Source organism: Lissotriton vulgaris, chromosome 11, assembly GCF_964263255.1.
Source record: "Lissotriton vulgaris chromosome 11, aLisVul1.2, whole genome shotgun sequence".
Taxonomy (NCBI): domain Eukaryota; kingdom Metazoa; phylum Chordata; class Amphibia; order Caudata; family Salamandridae; genus Lissotriton; species Lissotriton vulgaris.
Window position 1 is genome coordinate 863822620 of NC_141699.1, and position 25702 is coordinate 863848321.

Sequence of the window (25702 nt, forward strand, 5' to 3'; positions counted from 1 at the left end):
CCATGGGCAGCCAATTCCACTGCACAGAGTCAAAGGCTGTGCGTGTCAGGAGTTGCCCTCCGGGCCTAGTCCATGATCAAGCCCTGTGTCCAGCCCGCCACCAACACCTGATCTCTACAATGCCTGGCCAGAGGTAGTGTGCAGAGGTAGAAGTTGCAATTCTTTGACTTTGGCAATGCCCTGTGCCCAACCAATGGTGTCTGTATTACCCCCTCATGTAGCAGCGGTTGGTTGCGGTGTCTGGTTGTAGGCCAGGGCTTCTTTTATTTTGTATTTAATTTATATGTAAGGGTTCAAGTACCCTGCTCTTCAAAGTTCATGATCGCTCAGTGACCCATGTTGGAGCTTTCATGGCATCCACGCACTTGGCTACGGATCCATGGACACAGCAGAAGCTCCAGCACGTTTCCAAGGCACTTTCAGTGGTTTTGCAGTTTCTTGGCAAGGGTCTTCAGACAGTTGGAGCTACGCTGGGTGCCACAAACACAACTCAGTAGTCCACAAAAATCTTTTTATTTTTATTACATGATGAGCCCCTTTACACACTCGCCTACTCTCTTCCTCCCCCCTCCCCTGAGCCATGGTGTCCGGGTTTACTCCCTCTGCTCCCATAAGGTTCCTTTCATTTTAGTTTACCTGGACGCAGGGAGAGGCAGCCAGTCGTCCAAATTAGACTTGGTTTACTGCATTTACACTGCTCCCACAAATAAAGGTAAGGATAGCAACTTAATTTTTAGCTCCAAGTTTCAAATTCCTTTACCTTTAAGAAACGTTTTAAAAAAAACTTGCAATTCCTAATTTCAATCTTAATGTATATTTACTGTGTTTGACTGTGAATATTATTTAATATCCTAAATAGCCATGGACTTCATGAGTAGGCATGGTGGACCCCCAAGGGCCTGCAAACCACATAAAAAGTGGACTGGGTTTGAGCTCGTTAGTGAAACAATAAGATCTCCAAAACGTATACGTTCAATCTAAAAAAACAATATTTTTATTTTGTAGTTTGCAGACAAAAAGCAACACAGGGCGACGTGTTTCATGACACGTCGCTTCATCAGGACCATTTTAACAATGACTAATGAATTTCATTGAACAAAGGATACATCTGTACTCTTATAGAAATTACTGAATTTGTATAATTCTTGAAAAGTAGTAAGAACATTTTGAAAACCGAAGAGAGACAATAGAATGTTGAAGCCAAGGACAAATGAAAAAACCTGATCTGTGGACCACAGATTAATCACTGCTTTAAAGAATTCCAGACCAAGTCTAGAATTGTAAAGGAGAGGACTCTGTGGTTAAACGCATCCATCAGAATAATTGTTTTGTCTAGTTTGTTAATGAATTGCCCCGGAGACTTGATTCTCTAAGGAGGGTATTGTTAGACTATTTAACTGATAATGTTGTGATTAGGACCTTGATCTTATCAATGAAGGTTTTTTTTTTGTTAATGTGATCTGTAGATTCAGTGACAGGTAGTACTTGGGGAATTGAATAAAGGCAAGGGGTACTGATGAGTTGAGAGTTGTACCAGTGAATAACGTATGTGTTTTTGTGGTATTGTGATGTCTGCCACATGGTGCAAAACCGATAAGTTGAATGTGAGGGTCCAGATGTTTTAGTGGGTAGAATGCATAAGTGTGCTTAAGAGGTTAGGTATTGCTTGGGCTGTTGGAGAACAAACATGTGGGTGTTTTATCTGGTGTACTTGGGTTTGTGCGCTGGCCATTTGCATCTCCTAACAGGCCCCAACCAGAGGCTTCCTTATCTTCATCTGTTTACAAACATAATTTTGTTGAGGATACACCATTTTCCAATTTTAGGCTTGCTTAAAAACACTTGGATTCTGGTACTTCATCCCAGTCAGTTCAGTTGAAGTGAAAGAAGATTATAACTCTTGAAGTTAATTAGTGTCCTGAGTACCACTGTTAGGAAATAAGGAGGGTTATCTTTGTTTCCTTCCTTTTTCTTTCTTTGCGTGCATGATCTGGCATACTGGCGTGCTCAGTTTTGGCGCCTCGGCAGAAGCTTATAAGGCGACCACCTGCGGGGACTCATTGCTTGGTTTCGCTTCTGGTCCTGGTACCCGGAAGGACTTCGCCGACGGTTTCCTGTTCAGTGGAGTCGTACAGATGTTAGCTCCTCTACATGGGATTTTCGCCAATGGATTATGAGTGGTGTTGTCTTGGGATTTCGTTGTAGTACATCCTCCCTCCTTTTCTGTTTCATGCCTGCATTCCAGCACTCCAGCTTTTCGGAAGATTGCGTGTCTACTGGTATTTGGAATTACGGGAGCAGGTACGCGGCTGCGCACCTGTTTTTTCCATTTACATTTCCTTGAACTTTTGCGACCTTTGAAGGTAGTTATTGAACTCATTTGGGGTGTTTTCTACTGCAAGTTCTGTTATAAGGACACAAACCTTTTGCTTTCATTGGTATCCTTTATTTTTGTTGAGTGGGTTTTTTTTATATCTGTGCCAGACTTTTTTCCCCTTTAGATATTAAACCATTTTGCTTCATGAAGGTGTGGCTCATTGAGGATAAGGACAAATATGCTGGAGTTAGGAATTCAGGAACTTGTTAAAAAACTCCAGTGATATAGAAGCTTAGAGAACCGTAAAGTCTATTAAAAAATTACGAAGTAAATCAAAAGAAGACTAGCTTGAAAAAAGGAGGGGGTTTTTAAACAAAAATAATTAATTTAAGTTCAAAGGACTCAAGTATGCTTTGTCAGGGGGTAGTGGCACCTTGTGAGTGTGCTCATGAAGCCCTCACCCACCAACCTAGTTGGTGGCATGCTTCATCATCGGGCCCACCCAGTGACACCTAGCGTGTCCCGGGTGTGCTTCGACACCTGATTACAGCGGAGCAGGCATGTCGCTGAGTGTGCGGTGAAGAGTGTTATGAAAATGAGATTAAAACGGCTTGGCGGTGGTCCCAGTACCCGAAGGTAGATTAGACTTTAATACCTGGGCCACCGTCAGCGGTTAAAAATAAGGCTGTGGGATGTTAGAGGCGAGTTACGACCTCCTACATCCTTGGTGGGTCAACATGTTTCAGCCAGTGCCTTATGAATAATCTGGCTTTCTTCAGGGCGGATTAAAATTATGTGAGTGTAATTAAAACTAGTGGGTGTGTAATTCAGACTATGTGTTTACACGCCCTAAAGTGTTTTTCTATGTGTGAGAGGGGGATTCCCTTCTCAAAAACACCTGTACATGTAACATGTAAAGACAAAGACAAAACATACAGGGGGAAAGAAGAGTCACTTCAATGTATTGTATTATATACAACTGAATGTTGTATATAATACAACCCTTGCCACTTCACAACCTTGAAGCAGACTATTGCTTAAACTAGCGTAAGAAAGGTTTCTTGAGTTTATTTACCACTCATGCACTACTTGTTGTGAATATCGTGTTTTAGCCACTCCACCCCCGAACTTCCAGTGCGAACCTCACCGTAATGGTACCACCAATACCATTACACTATAGCCGCTTATAGCCTGCACCCAAACCGCTATAAAGTCAGCATTCAGTTGTATATAATACAATACATTGAAGTGACTCTTCTTTCCCCCTGTATGTTTTGTCTTTGTCTTTACATGTTACATGTACAGGTGTTTTTGAGAAGGGAATCCCCCTCTGACACATAGAAAAACACTTTAGGGTGTGTAAACACATAGTCTGAATTACACACCCACTAGTTTTAATTACACTCACATAATTTTAATCCGTCCTGAAGAAAGCCAGATTATTCATAAGGCACTGGCTGAAACATGTTGACCCACCAAGGATGTAGGAGGTTGTAACTCGCCTCTAACATCCCACAGCCTTATTTTTAACCGCTGACGGTGGCCCAAGTATTAAAGTCGAATCTACCTTCGGGTACTGGGACCACCGCCAAGCCGTTTTAATCTCATTTTCATAACACTCTTCACCGCACACTCAGCGACATACCTGCTCAGCTGTAATCAGGCGTCGAAGCACACCCGGGACACGCTAGGTGTCACTGGGTGGGCCCGATGATGAAGCATGCCACCAACTAGGTTGATGGGTGAGGGCTTCATGAGCACACTCACAAGGTGCCACTACCCCCTGACAAAGCATACTTGAGTCCTTTGAACTTAAATTAATTATTTTTGTTTAAAAACCCCCTCCTTTTTTCAAGCTAGTCTTCTTTTGATTTACTTCATATAAACTCGGGGATTTGGACTAGCTATCTGGTCCTCTCTCTCCCTCTTGATACACGTTAGTACTGGCAGCGCACAGCTGCGAGAGAACAATCCAAACCATGGCGGAAAACCATGGCCTGACCTTTTCTGAAAGTGACGTGGCAGACATACTATCTGACCCGTCCTTCCAAGCAGACTTCAACATCGCTAATACCATCGCACAAACCACCGATTGGGAGACCCTAACTGAGAAGAAGCGCAACAGAATACGAACCATCCTTCACGGGACAATCCTAGCCCAGTACATTAGAACTAATACGGCTCCGAGGGGCCTCCTAGTAACCAACGCACCCAGAATCTTCCTTGATGACGCCACCTTCAGGAAGGACTGGGCCCAGATCGCCTGGCACTGCACCAGGGACTGGATGATACTCGTTATCAAGACAGCAAAACGACTATCGGATGCTATTATGATTGAAATCCAAGCCACAGAGTCATTTTAAAGCTACCATCACTGCATTCAAGAAAAAGTTAGATGACCAAAAACAGAGAAATTAATGAGTACAAGGAATATCTGACTCAAGCCAAAATCAAAAAATTTGACAAAGATCTCAAAAAGTTCAATTATGCTAAAGTGTACCCATATTCGGAAGAGGATTACACACCACCAACCAAGGACACCAATGTGTCCAATTCTTCAGGTGATGACAGTTCCATCTCCAGCGACTCCAGCAGCGGCTCACAAAAACGAGGAGGAGGAGGAAGAGGACGAAGAGGACAACGATGGCCCAATCATTGGCAAGGAGGGCAACAAGGCCACTTCTATGGCTTCCCACCGAATTTTGGTCACATGCAGAATCCCTACTATGGCTTCCCACCTATGTACCCCCTGGACCAATGCCATTATTCACAGGCAACCAGGGCCCACACATTCCTTTTTTAGGACAGGGCCGAAGAGCTCGGGACGGCGAAGACCAAACCAACAACACACACAGGTCCACTGGGCAGAGGAAGAGAACCCTGTGAGCTCGAACACACGCCAGAAAGCGAAAGAAGCAATGCCAGGACCAAGCAAACACTAAGCCCAATTGACCAACCATCACTGGTATTCAATCTATCCAGTACTCCACTTTCCAAGAAGGAACAGTCAGTCCTGGAAAAAGGACTATCTTTCGTGCCCACTACCAGACTCGACAAATTTAAACTACACGTCGAATTGGCACAATTCTTCAGAAAACTCAAATTGAAATCCTTTTTTGAAAAACCAACCCCAGAAATTGAGCAACCCCAAGAGAACCCCAATATCACGGGTCTCAGAACAAAATCTACGTTTGCCCCTCCTCCCTCCACCATCCCTCCCGAAATCGCAACTTTTGAACAGGCTGTATACAATGACATTGAGAACCTCAACCCGACCAATCACTTCAACAACCTGTCTTGGGAAGACAGACAAACCATACAACGCCTACAAAACAACCCTACACTGGTGATAAAACCAGCTGACAAGGGGAGAGGCATCGTCCTGCAGGACAAGATAGACTACGACGCCGAGTGTTGCAGACTTTTGAGCGACAACAGGAACTACCGTAGATTGGAACGGGATCCAACAGAAGGACTACGAACCACTATCCATGAACTGGTCAAGAGGGCAGCAGATGCTGAACACATCTCCAAGCAGGAAGCAGACTACTTATGCCCTGCAGACACCAGGACCCCGTATTTCTACACGGTACCCAAGGTACATAAGGGTAAAAATCCCCCTCCTGGCAGACCCATCGTGTCGGGCATAAACTCTCTGTTGGAACCACTGTCACAATATTGTGACTTTTTCCTGAACCCTTTGGTGCAAAAAACACCTACATACATAAAGGATACCAAACACCTCCTACAGGTCATAGACAATATGAATTTCAACCCTGATACACAACTCCTTGTAGGGTCAGATGTGGAGAGCCTGTACACCAGTCTCCCCCAGGATGCCACTTTGAAAGTCCTACATGACATCCTAATGGAATCCCCTTGGCCTTACCATACCCGAGGGATTTTATACTGGCATGTGCAACCCTGGCGCTCAAAGAAAACTATTTTGAATATGAAGGCAGTTTTTACTTACAAACCAATGGAACATCCATGGGCAGCGTTTTCGCCCCGAGCGTAGCAGGATTATGTGTACACCATTTTGAATGCACCAACATCGCTGCTGAAACAAACCCATTCAGTCATCACATCCTGAAATGGCACAGGTATAATGATGACATTCTGGTAATCTGGCAGGGATCCCAGAACGATCTTGACAGATTCATGACCTGGCTCAACACCAGGGATCCATACTTGAACTTCACCAGTACAGCGAGTAATCACCAACTTCCCTTCCTAGACCTGGACATAACAGCCAAAGATGGGACCCTGATCACAACAACATACTATAAACCAACTGCGAGAAATGCACTGCTCCACTTCACGAGCTTTCACCCCCGCCCTCTCAAAGAAAATCTACCATTCGGTCAGTTTTTACGAATACGTAGAAACTGTACCAAAATCAGTGATTACAAATCACAATCAGCGGACCTGGCCACTAAACTAGAAAACCGTGGCTACCCAAAAGCCATCATTCATAAAACCCAGAAAAGGGCAAGAAATCAGAATCGCGAAGCTCTCCTTGAGACCATCACAAAAGAGGACCAGGAACAACCCATCACCTGTGTCACAACCTATAACACAGCGTCCAACGAAGTAGCAAAAATAATCAAAAAACACTGGCGAATAATCAACTCTGGGCAGAGAAAATGGGAAACCCCTAAATTCGCATACAAGAGATGTAATAATCTGAAAGATCAACTGGTGAGCACCCGACCCAGACCACAACCAAAACAACCAACTAACACCGTTCTGAATGCATGGGGACTGCCCAAGATCACAGGTCACTACCCCTGCAATGATTGCAGTGTGTGCCACCTCACCACTCATACCAAAACCCTGAACCTTGAGCCCAACAAAATATGGACCCAACGCAACCACACTAACTGTAACTCACGCAATACCTTCTCACTTGCACGTGTGGCCTCCGTTATGTGGGGATGACCACACGCAAAATCAGAACCAGAATAACTGAACATCGTAGCACAATAAGATGCAAGAAAAATGTGAGCAGACTTACTAACCACTTCATTACCCACTGCCATACACCTAATGACACTTCAATGTATTGTATTATATACAACTGAATGCCGCCTTTATAGCGGTTTGGGTGCAGGCTATAAGCGGCTATAGTGTAATGGTATTGGTGGTACCATTATGGTGAGGTTCGCACTGGAAGTTCGGGGGTGGAGTGGCTAAAACACGATATTCACAACAAGTAGTGCATGAGTGGTAAATAAACGCAAGAAACCTTTCTTACGCTAGTTTAAGCAATAGTCTGCTTCAAGGTTGTGAAGTGGCAAGGGTTGTATTATATACAACATTCAGTTGTATATAATACAATACATTGAAGTGACTCTTCTTTCCCCCTGTATGTTTTGTCTTTGTCTTCACATGTTACATGTACAGGTGTTTTTGAGAAGGGAATCCCCCTCTCACACATAGAAAAACACTTTAGGGCGTGTAAACACAGTCTGAATTACACACCCACTAGTTTTAATTACACTCACATAATTTTAATCCGTTCTGAAGAAAGCCAGATTATTCATAAGGCACTGGCTGAAACATGTTGACCCACCAAGGATGTAGGAGGTCGTAACTCGCCTCGAACATCCCACAGCCTTATTTTTAACCGCTGACGGTGGCCCAGGTATTAAAGTCTAATCTACCTTCGGGTACTGGGACCACCGCCAAGCCGTTTTAATCTCATTTTCATAACACTCTTCACCGCACACTCAGCGACATACCTGCTCCGCTGTAATCAGGCGTCGAAGCACACCCGGAACACGCTAGGTGTCACTGGGTGGGCCCGATGATGAAGCATGCCACCAACTAGGTTGGTCGGTGAGGGCTTCATGAGCACACTCACAAGGTGCCACTACCCCCTGACAAAGCATACTTTAGTCCTTTGAACTTAAATTAATTATTTTTGTTTAAAACCCCCCCTCCTTTTTTCAAGCTAGTCTTCTTTTGATTTACTTCATATAAACTCAGGGATTTGGACTAGCTATCTGGTCCTCTCTCTCCCTCTTGATACACGTTATTAAAAAATTACGACATTCCTTGCTTCCAAAATGGGTAAGAGCCAGTTCATGCCAGTGCTAAGTAGTGCCTGATCCTGTATGTGAATGAGAAATTGGCATTTGAGGCTAATCTATCTTTCTGCCTTTTGTTTCTCTCAGGGTAGATGGGCCTTTTTCCAGCCAGTTTCAGCCAGAGGGAAGTGTCTTGCTCGAGTGACGTCCCCTTGTGTTTTCTTTGTTTAACCCCACCTTCTCCCAGTGTCTGTGGCAGTCGTTTCTTTGTATCTAAATAGGTGGCAGCTGCCAGGGCAGGGGTAGTGGATTAGGAATATCTTTGCTCCTGCAGTGTTAGGCTGTATCAGTCAGGTACCCGAGACAGATCAGCCAAAGGGAGCATCATAACCCAATCACATGTTAAAGATGTCACTAAACATAGGAGACACTTCTCCTTTGTTTGATTGGTTCGTTCCATTTGACCATCCGTCTGAGGAAGGTAAGAAGAGGACAAATGCAACTCCATCTTCAAGGAGGAGCACAACTCCGTCCAAAAGTGGGACACAAACTGTGTACCTCTATCGGACACAATGGCAGAAGGCAACCCATGTAACCGCACTACATGATTCACAAACCCAACAGCCAATTCGCAAGCGGTAGGCACCTTTGGTAACGGAACAAAATGTGCCACCTTTGTAAAAGAAAAGTCCACTACCACCAGTATGGCTGTAAAACCGACTTCACAGGGTAGATCTGTAACAAAATCCATACTGATAGTATGCCAAGTAGCAGGAGGCACAGATAACGGAAGCAACAACCCAGAAGGACTTGTGTGAGTAGGTTTGCTAATGGCACAAACGGGACAAGACGCCACAAACAACTGGACATCAGGCCCTACTGTCTCCCACCAAAACCATCATAAACAGAACTCCGAGGTGACCCACTAAGGATGAGGAGTAGCCCCATGCAAGAACCTGCTCCCTCAATTCAGGTGGTAATCTTCCATCATGATACAACCGACCATACTGAACAGAAAATGATGGGTTTGTCATCCATCGGATCAGATCCAAATCACCCACTTTCCTCTTCCCGGACAATAAAAACTCCTCTGCTGAAACATAACCCACAATTCTATCCCCAGGAATCACAGTACTAAAATCAGTGCCCTTCAAGTTCCCCAGCTGACCTACATGTATCCAAGACAGTGCATCTGATTTCAACTGCTATGCAGCAGGCCTATATGTAATGATGAAATCATATTCATTAAAGAATAACACCCACCGCATCTGTCTCGGGGTCCATGCCCTTGCTGAGCGAAAAAACTCTTTGTTCATATGGTCAGTATAGATTGTAATGGGGTGTCGGGCCCCCCATAAATTATGCCTCCACTCCTCAAAGGACAGCTTGATACCTTTCTGCTCTGCAGGCAACAATGTTTTGGAAAAGAACGCAATGAGGTGCACAAGACCTGTTTCAACGTCCCTCTGTGAGAGAACACCACCCACTGCACACAGGGAAGCACCAGCCTTCTCCAAGAAGGGCAACGCAGGATCTGAATGCACAAGGACAGGGGCAGAGGTGAATTTATCAACCAACAGCTCTAATGCCGCCTAGGCGGTTGGGGACCAGATGAATGGCACCCCCTTTCTCAACAAGGCAGTCAAAGGTGCTACAATATCCAAGAAATGGGAAATTAACCACCTATAAAAATTGGCGAAACCTAGAAGGACCTGTATCTCCTTCACACAGGAAGGAGAAGGCCAGGTGACAATAGTCTCAAACTTATGAGTGTCTATCTTAATGCCACCAGCAGAAACAAGAAACCCCAAGAACTCCAAACATGAGGAATGGAACTTGCATTTCTCCAACTTCACAAACAAATGATGGTCTCGTAACTTCTGTAACACTTGAGATACATGAGGCTCATGTTCTACAGTGTCCTTGAGAAAATCAAAATGTCATCAATGTACACTATCACGCTCGCATCCAAATACTCCATTAAAACCTCATTGATACTAAACTGAAAAGCCGCTGGAGCATTACACAAACCAAAAGACATAACGCAATACTCAAACAAACCAAACTTGGTATGGAACGCGGTATTCCATTCGTCTCCTTCACGGACAAGAATGAGATGGTATGCGCCCCTCAAATAGAGTTTCGTAAAAACTGTAGCATGTTTCAGTTGATCTAACAAAACTGGGATTAAAGGAAGGGGGTACTTGTTCTTGACCATACCTTTATTAAGTGCACTGTAGTCCACACAAGCTCGAAGACTACCCTCCTTGGGGATGAAAAAATTGCAGACGACACTGGCGAGGAAGAGAGACGTAAAAAACAAGACGCCAACATCTCATCCAAATTCTCTCGTAGATGTTGTTCCTCAGACTCAGACAAGGCATATATGCGACTACAGGGCAATGTAGCACCAGGCAACAGATCTATGTGGCAGTCGAAAGAACTATGAGGTGGTAAAACATTGGCTTGTACTTTATCAAAAACCTCACGAATATCTGCATAGGGAACTGGAATACCACTGGACTCTCCACAATCGCCACCTGCACAAGTCAATGGTATAACTCAGTCCGTGGCAACTTGATAACTTCGTAAACAATGTACAGAATCCAATGTCACAGTTCGCCTTACCCAGTCGATCCTAGGGTTGTGCATCTGCAACCACGGCACACCAAGTATAACACCAAAAGAGGGAGCATCTATAAGGTCAAAACTTAGTCTCTGAATGCCCATTGTCGCATAGTAACAAGGTTTCCGTTTGATAGGTTATGGACCTTGAGGACAGTTCGGTCCCATCAATTGCTCTCCAGTTGTTCTTTATACACACACTGTACCTTTAGTCGTTCAGCAAGTTGGATAACCATAAAATTCCCCATGGCTCTGGAATCAAGCAGTACAGACATGGTAGATCTACTGCTGTTAAGACAACATCAAACTGACAGTAATGGTAAAATTGTTGTGGAACCCTCTGAACCGCCCCAGATACCACATAAGAATTGCTAAACACGACTTCTCCCTGGGAGCTTGCTCCTGCTTTCCTACCTACAAATTCCACTGCCTTTCTTGTGGGCAGACTAGAAGGTTTCACGGGCAAAATGTCCCCCTTCCCGCAATACAAACATAGGTTCTGAGCCCGCCATCTTCCTTTTTCCTCACTTGATAAAATACCCCTTACTCCACCTATTTCTATAGGTTCAGGCCCCTGCTTAGACTCCACAGGCCCTTTAAACTCACTTCTCACTCCCACAACACGAGATGCCTGAAACCGATTCTTCTCCCCACGTCTCTCAGACAACCGGTGATTCAACTTGACCACTAAGTTGATGAAGACCACACAATCCTCCGGAGGATCCACCACCTGGGATACAATGTCTTTTAACTCCTCACTCAGTCCCTGATAGAACAAAGAAGTTCTTTTTGCCATGGGCCAATGCGTCTTTGAAAAAAGACAATTAAAAGTGGATAACAAGTTCTGTTTCCCCTGCCTTAATTTCAATAATTAATATTGGAATAGCCATATAAGTAAGCCACACAAGGAAGAAGCCCTAGCAATGCAACTAACCAATTTATAATCCGGAACTGGTCCCCTTTAAAAGACAGAGCATTAGCCCTTTTCTTGAACACAAAAATTACTGAGCAAGAACAAACAACAAGAACAATACAGACTAAAGGACTCGATCAACACGCCCACGTCCAGTACCAGCTAGGAACAGCGAATGCACTGCACTTTATCTCGCGAACAAATGAACCTTGGCATAGCATGTATAGCTAAATTTCTCTATATAGTAATTGTGGTCCCTGTTTTAAGGTTTTTACTATTGCACAATAACGATTTTTCCATATTTTTGTTCTCTGTTTAAGCGCAAATGTTGCAATGGTTTTAAATAACTATGCAAAGTAAAAAATAAACTTAAACTTCGTTTCAATAATTCAGCATCGCTAGCTTGCATGAAAGCATGCTTGGCAAACAAACAATGCAGCTGCTCCTTAAAAGACGGATAATTATATAACATAGGATCATCACTATCCACCAAAAGAACAGCCCACGTAGCTGCCGTGCCCACTAAGTAAGATATAACAAATGCCACTGTAGTGGAATCATCCGGAAACGCTGTGGGACGACACATACAGTGCAAATGGCACCGATTCATAAATACGCTGAATTTATTACAATCACCTGTAAACCTTTCTGGTACAGCCAAAGGGACTGGAGTAGGCATGGTAACTGTGACTGTTATAGGTGTACTACCACTATCCCGTTGACTAGATGTTCTATCGAACTGAAAAGTGGCAGGTTGTACTATGGGTTCCTGTCCCTTTAGTAAATGACCCCTACCGGAAGCTCATGACTGATCCAGAGCCCTGAATGTGTTCAATTCCTGATGTAACCCATGATTTTCCTTCCCTAAATCTTCTACCTCAGTCTGAAGGGACGTAAAGGCGGTAATTAAGTCCTGCATAATAGGAACCTTGTCCTACCCCATCCTATTCCTACCCTCGAGATCCATCTTCGCTTGGGCAGCGAATTAATTCGTAGGCTTGGTTTTCTGTCCTGAGTACCTGACTGATACAGCCCAACACTGCAGGAGCGAAGATATTCCAAATCCACTACCACTGCCCTGGCAGCCGCCACCTATTTACATACAAAGAGACGGCTGCCACAGACACCGGGAGAAGGTGGGGTCAAACAAAGAAACTACAAGGGAACGTCACTCGAGCACAACACTTCCCTCCGGCTGAGACTGGCGGGGAAAAGACCCATCTACCCTAAGAGAAACAAAAGGCAGAAGGATAGATTAGCCTCAAACGCCAATTACTCTTTCACATACATGATCAGGCCCTACTTAGCGCTGGCATGAACTGGCTTACCCATTTTGGAAGCAAGAAATTTCATCCTTTTTTAATAGACTTTACGGTTCTCAAAGCTTTTAGATCAATGCAGTTTTTTAACAAGCTCTTGAATTCCTAACTCCAGCTCATTTGTCCTTATCCTCAATGAGCCACACCTTCATGAAGCAAAAAGGTTTAATATCCAAAGGGGAAAAAAAGTCTGGCACAGACATAAAAAAAAAACACTCAACAAAAATAAAGGATACCAATGAAAGCAAAAGGTTTGTGTCCGTATAACAGAACTCGCCATAGAAAGCACCCCAAATGAGTTCAATAACGACCTCAAAAGGTAAAGGAAATGTAAATGGAAAGTATGGACGCGCTGCTGCGTACCTGCTCTCCTAATTCCAAATACCAGTAGACATGCAAACTTCCGAAAAGCTGGAGTGCCGAAATGCGGGCATGAAACAAAAAAGGAGAAAGGATGTACTACAACGAAATCCCAAGACAACACCACTCATAATCCAGGGGCGAAAATCCCACGTAGAGGAGCTAACATCCATACGACTCCACTGAACAGGAACCCTTCGGCAAAGTCCTTCCGGGTACCAGGACCGGAAGAGAAACCAAGTGATGAATCCCCAACGGCGGCCGCCTTATATGCATCGGCTGAGGCACCAAAACTGAGCACGCCAGTTTGCCAGATCATGCACGCAAAGAAAGAAAAAGGTAGGAAACAAAGATAACCCTCCCTATTTCCTAACAATTAGCGTGTTAAGTGAAATCACAATACTGTGACATGTGTTTTGTTAATCCTAGGAATTAAAGGATTTTAAAATGTGGAAAATAGGAAATATAGAAAGCCTCAGTAGGAGGCTGATCTAAGTTCTGGAAAAATACTGTAACCTTCTCATCCCCACAACATACTCTATTTGATTAGCTACATTTTGATAACTTACAAAATGTTCTCACTTGGTCACTGTAACTCTGACTTGCTGTAACATTTTAACCTTGCATCAATTACTATTTTGGGTAATTTGTTTACCCTTTCTGTTTTCAATTCCCAGGTAGTAGAGCGTCTACCAAGATCCCAGTGCCTCTCCACACTTGTCATTCCTGTTTTCAAAGAGGTTGGTATTGGCTGCTTTTTCACCCTGTATGGGGTAAACTCTAACGGAATATAAAAAATTGGGAAGAGGATGGGTCTGGTATATACACAACACGATTCACAATTTTTTTTGTGAGTAGGCAGAACTTAATCCTTGCTTAATTATGACTTACTCCCAAATTTGTAGATTCCCTCTTACTCCTGGAATAATGCTTTCTGAATTCTGTCTATCAAGAACCACAATCTAAATTACAAGGATGATGCATTCAATTTGAGTTAAGTTTTCAATGACTGGAAAAACTGTTCTTGATGTCTAGATGTATGAAAAATGTTTGCTCTTTATTCAACAGTAGTTCTCCACCTCAAGTCTGATATCAATGGCCAGTTTCAATACTAGCAGCGAATGTCGAAGATAGCAACCAACACATGTTTTTGGTGATCCCACTTCTTCAAGGTTGACAGTCAAACAAAAAGCTCCTCCGTCATTAATTCTTTAAAGGCATGTGACAACAACTGGTCTTCCTCTTTATCTAAGTGTCCCATTTAGTCCATACTCATAAGCAATTTGGATAACAGTTATGGCTCTTCATGCGGCTCCCGATCACGTGTAGCACCATTACGTATAGAGGTATGGAGGGCAAGCCGTTACCTTAGATGCTGTCCAAACCAAGTAAAACAATCTTTATAATATGGCGAATACGTTCAATAATCTGCATCCGATCCATATACCGCAACCTGATCTTATGTGAAGTGTGCCATTCGTCAGGATGTCAGGACAGGGTGTTGTTACATCTCGATGAACGGTACACTTCACAGAAGATAGTTTTTAATGGGTCACTGTCTGATGAAGAGGAAGACCAGTGTTGTCACGTGCCCTTAGACAGTAATTAACTGGGTAGCTTTTTATTTGACTGACAGCCCTGGAAAAGCAGGGTCACCCCTGAAACACGTGTTGGCTGCTAACTTCAAAACTACCTGCTAGAAGAACTAATCAGGAAGCCTTTGCTAAAAAGGACCTCATCAAAATTTGAAAGGTATCTATGTCCCAAACTTCCTTCAATTTAATGTTGGTGCCCCCCTCACCTCTCCGCCGGAGTAATGTAGGCAGTACTGTCTGGGGAAGAGGTTTCCATCCTCCATCTTGTCCCATGTTAGACCAGCGGTCATCCAGGATGGGTCTTAGTGCTCAGCCTTTCATCACAGAGTGGCAACTAGCATACATATGCCACACACACACATGTAGAACGACAATTCAAGGTTCTGGGGCTCACAAAAAAGTGGAACATTACATGAGGTGGATCAGTAAGCCACATTCTCCTGGAACTAGAGAAACAGTTCTCATCACACTAATGATTCATAAATACTTGGTACACCATAATCATTGCTTTATGTGACCCACCCTGGGAATGGGCAAGAGTGTTAGGCCTACTGTGGTATGCTTTGTGAGCGCTCCAAGTCACTGAACAGATTCTGGACCTCACATTACAAGGGACAGGCCTAAGGCTCTGGCCACATGCTGGATGAATGTGGTGCTAGAGCCAAATAAAAAATCAAGATATTGGTTACACATTCAGTCAGGCACTCAGGGTAGGGTTACAGGCCAGTTTACCATGCAGTGGATATTACTGTCTCAACACTATACAATTGGTGGTCTCTCTGCAGAGTGTATAGAGCTATAGTCACCTGGTGGCAACTGTAATTACCACTTAATTTATGTGAAAAGGTGTGAAAGGGGCATTCACTGCTGAAAAATATTGACAACCCCAAAGACTAAGAAAATGCTGAGTTTACAGATGTATCGCCCCATTTAATGTCCTTACAACAGCTGCAAGGATCACAGCAGATGTAAGTTCACCAAGGAGAAAATCTGGTGGGAAAATATAATCTCCCATTTACAAAGGAACAGCACAGTGTGCTACGGCATTCTCATACAATGAAAGACAAAGAATGCACACTTCCGTCAGAAGGTTGTTTAAAGTCAAAGCCAGAAATAAAGAAGCTAGGCATAGTGAAATGTTATAACCATTTGAGAAACATTTTTAAGGATAGGGCTCTTTCACTTCTTGACATGTCCCTATTGGACAGAGGTTGTCAGTCTAAACAGCAGATGTCCAAAACATCGCTGTTGAATTTTGCTTGCTTCCCTTACGTATCTTCTTGGCCCACCATAGCCCTCCAAGATCCAGAATCCTGCAGTCAGGCCTGGTCCAAGGAAGAGGAGAGGCTAGATTAGAATGAGGAGAGGCTGCGTTGGGTTGGATCCTAGGTGGGCCCTTAGTGTCTACATTAATAGGACTAAAAATGTTTGCGTTGATGACCAAATGTTTGTACTTTGTGTGGGTAAGAAAAATGTGAAATTAACAAATGTACCACTTTTCACTGGATTACTCTCAATCAGTTTTTGTTGTGAGGACATCAGAGCTCTTGACAAGGGCTGAAGCAAATTTGCCAGCATTGTGTTGAGGAGTTCCTTTAGGTGGCAAGGGTTGCATGGTGTCTCGGCTGCCCATACATACAATTCGCTGAACAATGCTATAGTTTTCTGCCCTATAGGAGTGATTCTCATTTTACGTAATCCGTTTTTCAAGAATTTCTTTTATAAATCATATCTATCATCAGACCCATTTCAGGAGAAAGGGGTATCTCGAGAGGCGTCGATCAAAGATAGGAGTTTGTGGGAAGAAGTGGCGATCTGAAGAATACTTGCCTTCGGGACCATCTTTCTTGTGGATGCTCTGCATGCTCAGCTGGAACTGCCGTCGGCCAAATAATAGACTTTAAAACAGTTCCATTTTATTATTTGCCTTGTACTCTTTATCGAGCTTGGCCCTCGCCTAGGCAGCGCGCCTGCGCAGCTCTAGGAGGCCTTTCAGCCATCCGTCTTCACTTTTCAAGCACTTGCACTCGTGCTTGTGGCGGCATCCACCTTGCGGGAGCGAGCAGCCGCGTTACCACGTTAATTACAAACATATGGCCACCGCTCACTCCCGCAAGGTGGATGCCGCCACAAGCACGAGTGCAAGTGCTTGAAAAGTGAAGACCGCTTGTTCATATCCTGAAGTATTTCCACTCGTCACTGCCTCTCTTCCGTCGCTGTTTTTTAAGGTTTATTAAACCAGCGCAACAGTTGCACTTGCTTAGCCGAAAAGTGAACAATGGCAGCCGTGCGCTTTTCTTTTCTTCGGCGCTTGTTTCTTTCTAATATTCAACCTCTTTCTGCTCTCCCAATTGCCCCCTTTGAGATCCTCCTCTCCTTCCGCATTCTGCCAGCACCCTCCTACCCAATAGTCGTCCACCACCAAGTCCACCACCACATCCACCACCTTGTCCACCACTTCCACGACCACCACGTCCACCACCACATCAACTACCACCACCACCAGGTCCACCACCACCACGTCATCCACCACCACGGCCACGCCCACATCCACCACCCCCACCACCACCACGTCTATCACGTCCACCACCACCACGTCCACCATGCCCTCCACCAACACCACGTCCACCACCACCACACCCACCACATCCACCACCACCACACCCACCACATCCACCACCACGTCCATCACATTCACCACCACCAAGTCCACTAGCACCATATCCAAAACGACCACGTCCACCACTATGTCCCCCACCACCATGTCCACTACCACCATGTCCACCACCACGTCCACCACCACCACCACTGCTTCCACCATGTCCACCACCACGTCCACCACCACCACCACTACTTCCACCATGTCCACCACCACATCCACCACCACCACGTCCAACATCACCACGTCCACCACCACGTCCACCACCACGTTCACCATGTCCACCACTTCCTCCACCATCATGTCCTCTACTACCACGTCCACCACCATGTCCCCCATCACCACCATTTCCACCAGCACCACGTTCACCACCACCACGTCCACCACCACATCCACCACCACCATGTCTGCCACCACCACGTCCATCACCACATCCACCACCATCATGTCCTCCACCACGTTCACCATGTCCACCACCACGTCCGCCACCACATACACCCCCACATCCACCACCACTACCACATCCTCCACCACCACATCCACCATCACGCCAACCACCACCATGTCCACCACGACGTCCACCGCCTAGTCCACTGCCTCGTCCACCACCACCACGTCCACCACCTCGTCCACATCCACCACCACCATTTCCACCACCACCACGTCCTACTCCACCACATCCGCCACCACAAAGTCCTCCGCCAACACCATGTACGCCACCACCATGTCCACCACCACCACTTCCACCACCACCACATCCTCCACCACCACGTCCACCACCATCATGTCCTCCACCACGTTTATCATGTCCACCACCACGTCCGCCACCACATACACCCCCACATCCACCACCACTACCACATCCTCCACCACCACATCCACCATCACGCCAACCACCACCATGTCCACCACGACGTCCACCACCATCATGTCCACCACCTCGTCCACCACCACCACGTCCACCACCTCGTCCACATCCACCCCCACCATTTCCGCCACCACCACGTCCTCCTCCACCACATCCACCACCACAAAGTCCTCCACCACCACCATGTCCACCACCACCACTACCACCACCACCACGTCCACTACCATCATGCCCTCCACCACGTTCACCATGTCCACCACCACGTCCGCCACCACATACACCCCACATCCACCACCACTACCACATCCTCCACCACCACATCCACCATCACGCCAACCACCACCACCACCATGTCCACCACGACGTCCACCACCATCATGTCTACCGCCTCGTCCACCAGGTCCACCGCCTCGTCCACCACCACCACGTCCACCACCTCGTCCACATCCACCACCACCATTTCCACCACCACCACGTCCTCCTCCACCACATCCACCACCACAAAGTCCTCCACGGCCACCACGTCCACCACCTCGTCCACATCCACCACCACCATTTCCACCACCACCACGTCCTCCTCCACCACATCCGCCACCACAAAGTCCTCCACCACCACCACTTCCACCACCACCACTTCCACTACCACATCCACCACCACCACGTCCACCACCATCATGTCCTCCACCACGTTCACCATGTCCGCCACCACGTCCGCCACCACATACACCCTCACATCCACCACCACTACCACATCCATCACGCCCACCACCACCACGTCCACCAACTCATCCACCACTACCACCATGACCACCACCATGTCCACCGCCTCGTCCACCACATCCACCGCATGCCACCACCACCACATCCACCACCATGTCCACCACCACCATGTCCACCACCACGTCCGCCTCCACCATGTCCACCACCACGTCCGCCTCCACCACATCCACCATAAAGTCCACCACCACTTCCACCACCATGTCCACCACCACCATGTCCACCACCATGTCTTCCACCACCACGCCCACCACCATGTCTTCCACCACCACATCCACCTCCACCACCACAACCACATCCACTACTACGTCCCACGTCCACCACCACCACGTCCACCACCACCACCACCATCACTTCCGCCACCACCATCACGTCCACCACCACTTCAACCATTACGTCCACCACCATTATGTCCACCACTATCACATCAGCCTCCACCACCACGTCCACCACTTCCTCCACCATTTCCTCCACCATCACATCCACCACGTCCTCCACCACCATGTCCCCCACCACCACCATGTCCACCACCACCATGTCCACCATCACGTCCACCACCACATCCACCACGTCCGCCACCACCACCATGACCACGTCCACTACCACATCCACCACCACCATGTCCACCACCACATCCACCACATCCACCACGGCCACCACCATGACCACCGCCATGTAGACCGCCTCATCCACCGCCACGCCCACCACCACGTCCACCACCACCTTGTGCACCACCACACCCGCCATCATCACGTCCACCACTACCACATCCACCACCACCACATCCACCACCACCACGTCCTCCACCACCACCACATCCTCCACCACCACCACATCCTCCACCACCACCACGTCCACCACCACCACCATGTCCACTACCACCACGTCCACCACCACATTCACCATGTTCACCACCACGTCCACCACCACCATGTCTGCCACCACCATCACCACGTCCACCACCTCCACCACGTCCACCACCAGCACGTCCACCACCACCACCACGTCAGCCACCACCACATCCACCACCACCACCATGTCCACCACACATCAACTACCACGACCACCATGTCCACCTCCACGAACACTACATCCATGTCCACCACCATGTCCCCCACCACCATGTCCCCCACCACCATGTCCCCCTCCACCATGTCCCCCTCCACCATGTCCACCACCACCATGTCCACCACGTCGTCCACCACCACGTCGTCCACCACCACGTCGTCCACCACCACGTCGTCCACCACCACCACGTCGTCCACCACCACGTCGTCCACCACCACGTCGTCCACCACCACGTCGTCCACCACCACGTCGTCCACCACCATGTCGTCCACCACCATGTCGTCCACCAATACCACATCCACCAATACCACGTCTACCAATACACGTCCACCAATACCACGTCCACCACCACGTCCACCACATCACCACCACCACATCCACTACCACCACGTCCACCACAACTACCACGTCCACCACCACCATGTCCACCACCACATCCACCACAACCACGTCCACCAATACCACGTCTACCACCACCACCACATCCACCATGCCCACCACCACCTCATCGACCACCACATCCACCACCACCTCATCCACCATCACCACGTCAACCACCATCACGTCCACCACCACCACGTCCACCACCATCGCGTCCACCACCAACACGTATTCCACCACCAACACATATTCCACCACCACATCCACCACCACCACGTCCACCACATCACCACCACCACGACCTTATCCACCACGTCCACCACCACCCCCACCACCACCATGTCCACCACCATGTCCACCACCACCACATCCACCACCACCCTTGACGGGTAAAGTGACACTGGAGGGCAGGGATAATAGGAATGTCAACCTCAGCTGTACATGGGCCATTTAAGGATGCGTTTGGTGCTGGAATAGGGGCAGAAGTATTGCATCAGACCCAAGATACATTTTGAAGAGGAGCAATGTCACAGGGGCTCCTGTAAAAGCACTTGCAGCATCTCTACCTCACAGCGGCATACCTGCACGACCACTCAATCAAAACAAGCATTGACATAGCCAATAGGTCTCACCTTTCAGACTTTATAAGTGTTTACCCATGCAACACTTGTTGTTGTTGCACCAAGGCTATTATGCTGGATAACTAAACACTTCTAAGGTCCAAAAGGCGAGACCTATTGGCTATGCCAATGCTTGTTGTTTTTGTTTCCACTCCGAAGTTGGTTGGATTTTGTTTCGACTTGGCTGCATTCTGTCTTGAGTGCAACAGAGGAGTCTTGCCCCAGCTTTCTGTTTCTTTGATAACGTTCGTACCCGCTTGGTTTACACCAGCAGAATATGTTGTTGCTTGGAAATGCGTTTCCCCTTCTACCCTGTTTTCCTTTAGAAAGATGGATTTACCAATTAGCGATGTGCATCAAGCAAGAGCATCTGCTCCTGTCTGCACGGAGGCCAAACACAAGGTCCCACCCTAACCGTTTCGTGTCTACTACTAGTATCACTCACTGTGATGGAGGAATAGCTTGCCTTACTCTCTCATCCTGTTGATCCTCGGGCTAAAACCATTACCAACTTTGGTGCCCACACTACCAGCCCTTTCGTCTCATGTAATGACATTTCCATATAGTCCCTATGTGCTTTAATGACTATTTCTCTGTGGCCTTCATAAGTAAGATTATTTTTTGGTAGCAAAAAGTGGCTATGGGAACCTTCGGCTCTTGATATACCATGCACTATACCTTCAAGCTGTAGTGTATCTTTAAAAGAACGTAACTGCCTGCAGGGCCACGGATTGGCATTAGTAAAATGAAACTACCAGTCACAGTAGTGCCTACCTCAACTTTTTTTTTGGGGGGGGGGGGGGGACATTTTACTATTACAGGTTGCTTTAATGTTTCTGCTTAGTTACTTTCTGTTTGGTGTACGGTCCTCCCGGTCCAGCTACCGCTTTCACACTGAACTGATACATTTTATTGACCTTTTGGCCTGAAATCCTTGATTTCCATTATACTACGTGACATTTGTTGATGGGCAGATTCTTTTAAAAATGCAGACGTAATTAATCGGATTAAGGCTTGCTCTTTCTTGGGTTTGTCCCAACTATATCAAATGCAATGCACAGTGCTGGACATATTACACATCTTATTGCTTGGCTTGACAGGATATCTGTTACCTCAGTAGTTCCATCTATATGGTCAGATCATGCTTCCATAAAGTTCACATGGCCCATTTTTTCTGTGCTTGGCAGTATTGTCTGTGCTTTTCATGGTCTTTTTTGAAAATTGGAGTAAAGTGACTCTTTCCTTTGATTCTGCACTTGGCTCTTGTCCATTGCTGCCATCTGATTCGGCGTTTGCCTTACAGTCCATCTCATCTTGGATTACTAAAGTACATGTTCATATTTCTTTGTGAGTAAATGGTAGCACTCTAGACCTAACCAGCCTTGGTTCAGTGATTAATTAAAACTCTGTAAAAACTATAAAAGAGAGAAACATCATGTGGATGAAAACTTTTGATGACAATAGTAAAACTCACTATATTGTTATAAAACTCTGTATATTGTTGCGAGGAGAGCATATAAACCTGCTCTAGACAAAGTTCAGTCTAGTTATGAATTGGAGCCTAATTCCTGCATGTACTTCTGCTAAGAAGCCATTCAAATTAGTCTGTCTCGTCTGTATTATTTAAAATCTATGATCCCTGCGTATGAAACTGTCTATGGGTTACTTAACTTTTGAAACCATTTATAATTATAGTCACACTTTTACTGATGTTGTCACCTTTATGGTTCCGACCCTGATTAGCTCATCATCCAACAAACATACATTTATTTATCTTCCTTTACTTTACACTCCACATTAGTTAGGTTGACCACCAACACTTTAGGTTCTTCCTTTGATACAGGTCCTTTTTTTAAAGATCTTTTTTTTTAACATTCATCAATACAGGTAATTTCTTTGTTACATATTATTTCTTTGCAAACTGTTCCAGCAAGTATATTATAACTTATAAAATGTCATCTAATACCGGAAGGAAGGATTCTACAGTTGTTTTGCAGAATCAAAACCTCATGCAAATGAAGTGTTTTGCTAATGCCCAATAACATGCCGCTCAGCCTCTGTGTGTGAACAAAACAGTCTGGTGCTTATGGGAAGATGAACGACATGGGTAGTAGGATGTTGCAGTTTCTACAGATAAGAGCACAGTCCGAGTGGGGGAGGGTTACTAATTGAGTGTAATGTTAAAGAAAGCTGTATCAAAGAAACAAGAGATCTTTGGTTTAAGACGATGGGGTATCTGCAGTAGGGAGAGGTCGCTGGGATAATCGAGACCTGGCGTAGGTAGTCCCTAATGTTAAGTGAAGTGTTGATTATGTGCGATTAGCGCAAGTGGTGAGTGGGTCAAAAAGGGAAAGAGTCCTCCTTACCTACACTTTTCAGGTGTATCAGCATGGCACCCCATTCCATTGAGATGGGGAGTTTCTGAATGTTTCCCACCTCCTCTCTCTCTCTCCATACTGCTGTGCTCTCCGCCTCAGATCAGTGTATCAGCATGTTTTGTCACATTATCACGGACGAAGGCTGACAAGCTTGGCATTTTGGTGTGAAGGCACGATTAGCTAGCAGTAAAGCAAGGCCGAAAACCTAGCCGATACTCATTATGTTTGGTGCATTTATGGAGGCCTATGGTGCAGGTCCCCAGTTGCTTTGATTCAAAATTTCTATGTTGGTGAGTGTTTTCCACATAGCCTGATACTAGTTTGCTAAGGATGGTCAGGATCAGATCATATGATTGCGGTCCATGTGTGTGGATTGGCAACGTATACAACAGAGTTTGGCATCAGGGAATATCTGTTTGAGTTTGTCTCGGGTGGGGTAGGCCCTGTGCAAGATGAAGAATTGAATGTTGTTGAAGCGAGGGTCATGGGACATCCTACCAGGGTCCAACTCCCAGACCTAAAGAAAGGCCTGTTAAGGAGACAAGGGTGCTCTCTCAAGGCTTTGTATAGCCAAGTAATGAGGTGCCGACCCTTACCATTTGAAGACGTTTTTGTATAACGGTGTGAGCTTCAGTTCCTCACCTGTGATGTTCCAGTGAGCGTGACAGGTTTGTATTATTGGTCTGTGAACTAGGAATTGCCCTTTAAAAATGTTGCATAGTTCTACATGTTGCTCAATTGAAAGGAGCTGTTTGTCGAGAAATATATTGTTCAGGGTGTATGTGTTCTTCTCATGCCAGCTACGCAATTCTCCCGCCATAGATTACCCTTGGTGCTTACGCAAGCCGTGAAGAGGCACATATGTTACAATATGCTGCCTAACTGGCAGATGTGGTTAATGCATTTCAAGATACTATTGCTCAAAGGATGGAAAGCCCAACCCTCCATGACCAACGGCCACTTGAGTTTGGCCAGTCCAATTCTCCGACAGCTTGTGCCCCCAAATCAAGTGTCCTAGCACATTGTCAACCTCATGAAAGAACTTCCTAGGAGGGAAAGCTAGTACAGTCACAAAGTAGTACAATAAACGAGGTAACATTATAATTTTGAAGAATGCGATCCAGCCTGTAGTAGCCTAGTGGAGCTCCACATAGAATCGAATTTGGGGCTGCAGTGCAGTCTGCACTACAATTGGGTTGCCTTTGAACATATCACTCTCCGTCTGGTAAATCCTGACCCGAGGTATTGCAATATTGCTTGCTTCCAGGGAATGGGGCCTCTCTCAACATCTATGGATCAGATGAGTGCTCCCTTACTTAGCGGATCGATGCATGATTTGTTTCAGATAATATGTAAGCCAGTTGCAATTCCATAGTCGCACAGGCTCGTGCAGGTTTCATCAAATCCATGATGATCATCCTAGAGGTAGAGTAGAATGTCGTTGTCATATGAAGATAGATGCCTCAGCACATTCCTTCACCATGTAATTGCACAGCTGAAAGGCTCCATGGCAAATGTGGAAAAGCTAAAGGGACAGGAGGCAGCCCTCAGTAGTGCCCCTACAAAGCGAAAAGGAGGGCATCACCAGTATACTGTGAATAAATGTTCCGTCAATGTGAGCAGCTGTTTTCTGACCACCTTGTGGTTAGTGCCTGAAAGAGTTAGTTACAGTTAAGTGTATCAGGTCCAACACAAGGTAGGCTAAGTGCAGAAATTAGGAATGAGCTCTATCCATGATATAAAGGAGTCTACAAATATTGAGGAAGTATTTTGCAAGGGAAAAACCATTT

General features: G+C 46.1%; 1 protein-coding gene across 1 annotated transcript in view; it reads left to right on the forward strand.

The window, feature by feature from the left end:
* Positions 1 to 25702, forward strand: part of STK25 (serine/threonine kinase 25) — a 444535-nt gene that overhangs the window by 363234 nt on the left and 55599 nt on the right. Inside the window, exon 9 of the mRNA XM_086944010.1 lies at positions 14244 to 14306. Within this exon, the coding sequence (XP_086800136.1) occupies positions 14244 to 14306 (63 nt within the window). The remainder of the gene's footprint in view (positions 1 to 14243; positions 14307 to 25702) is intronic.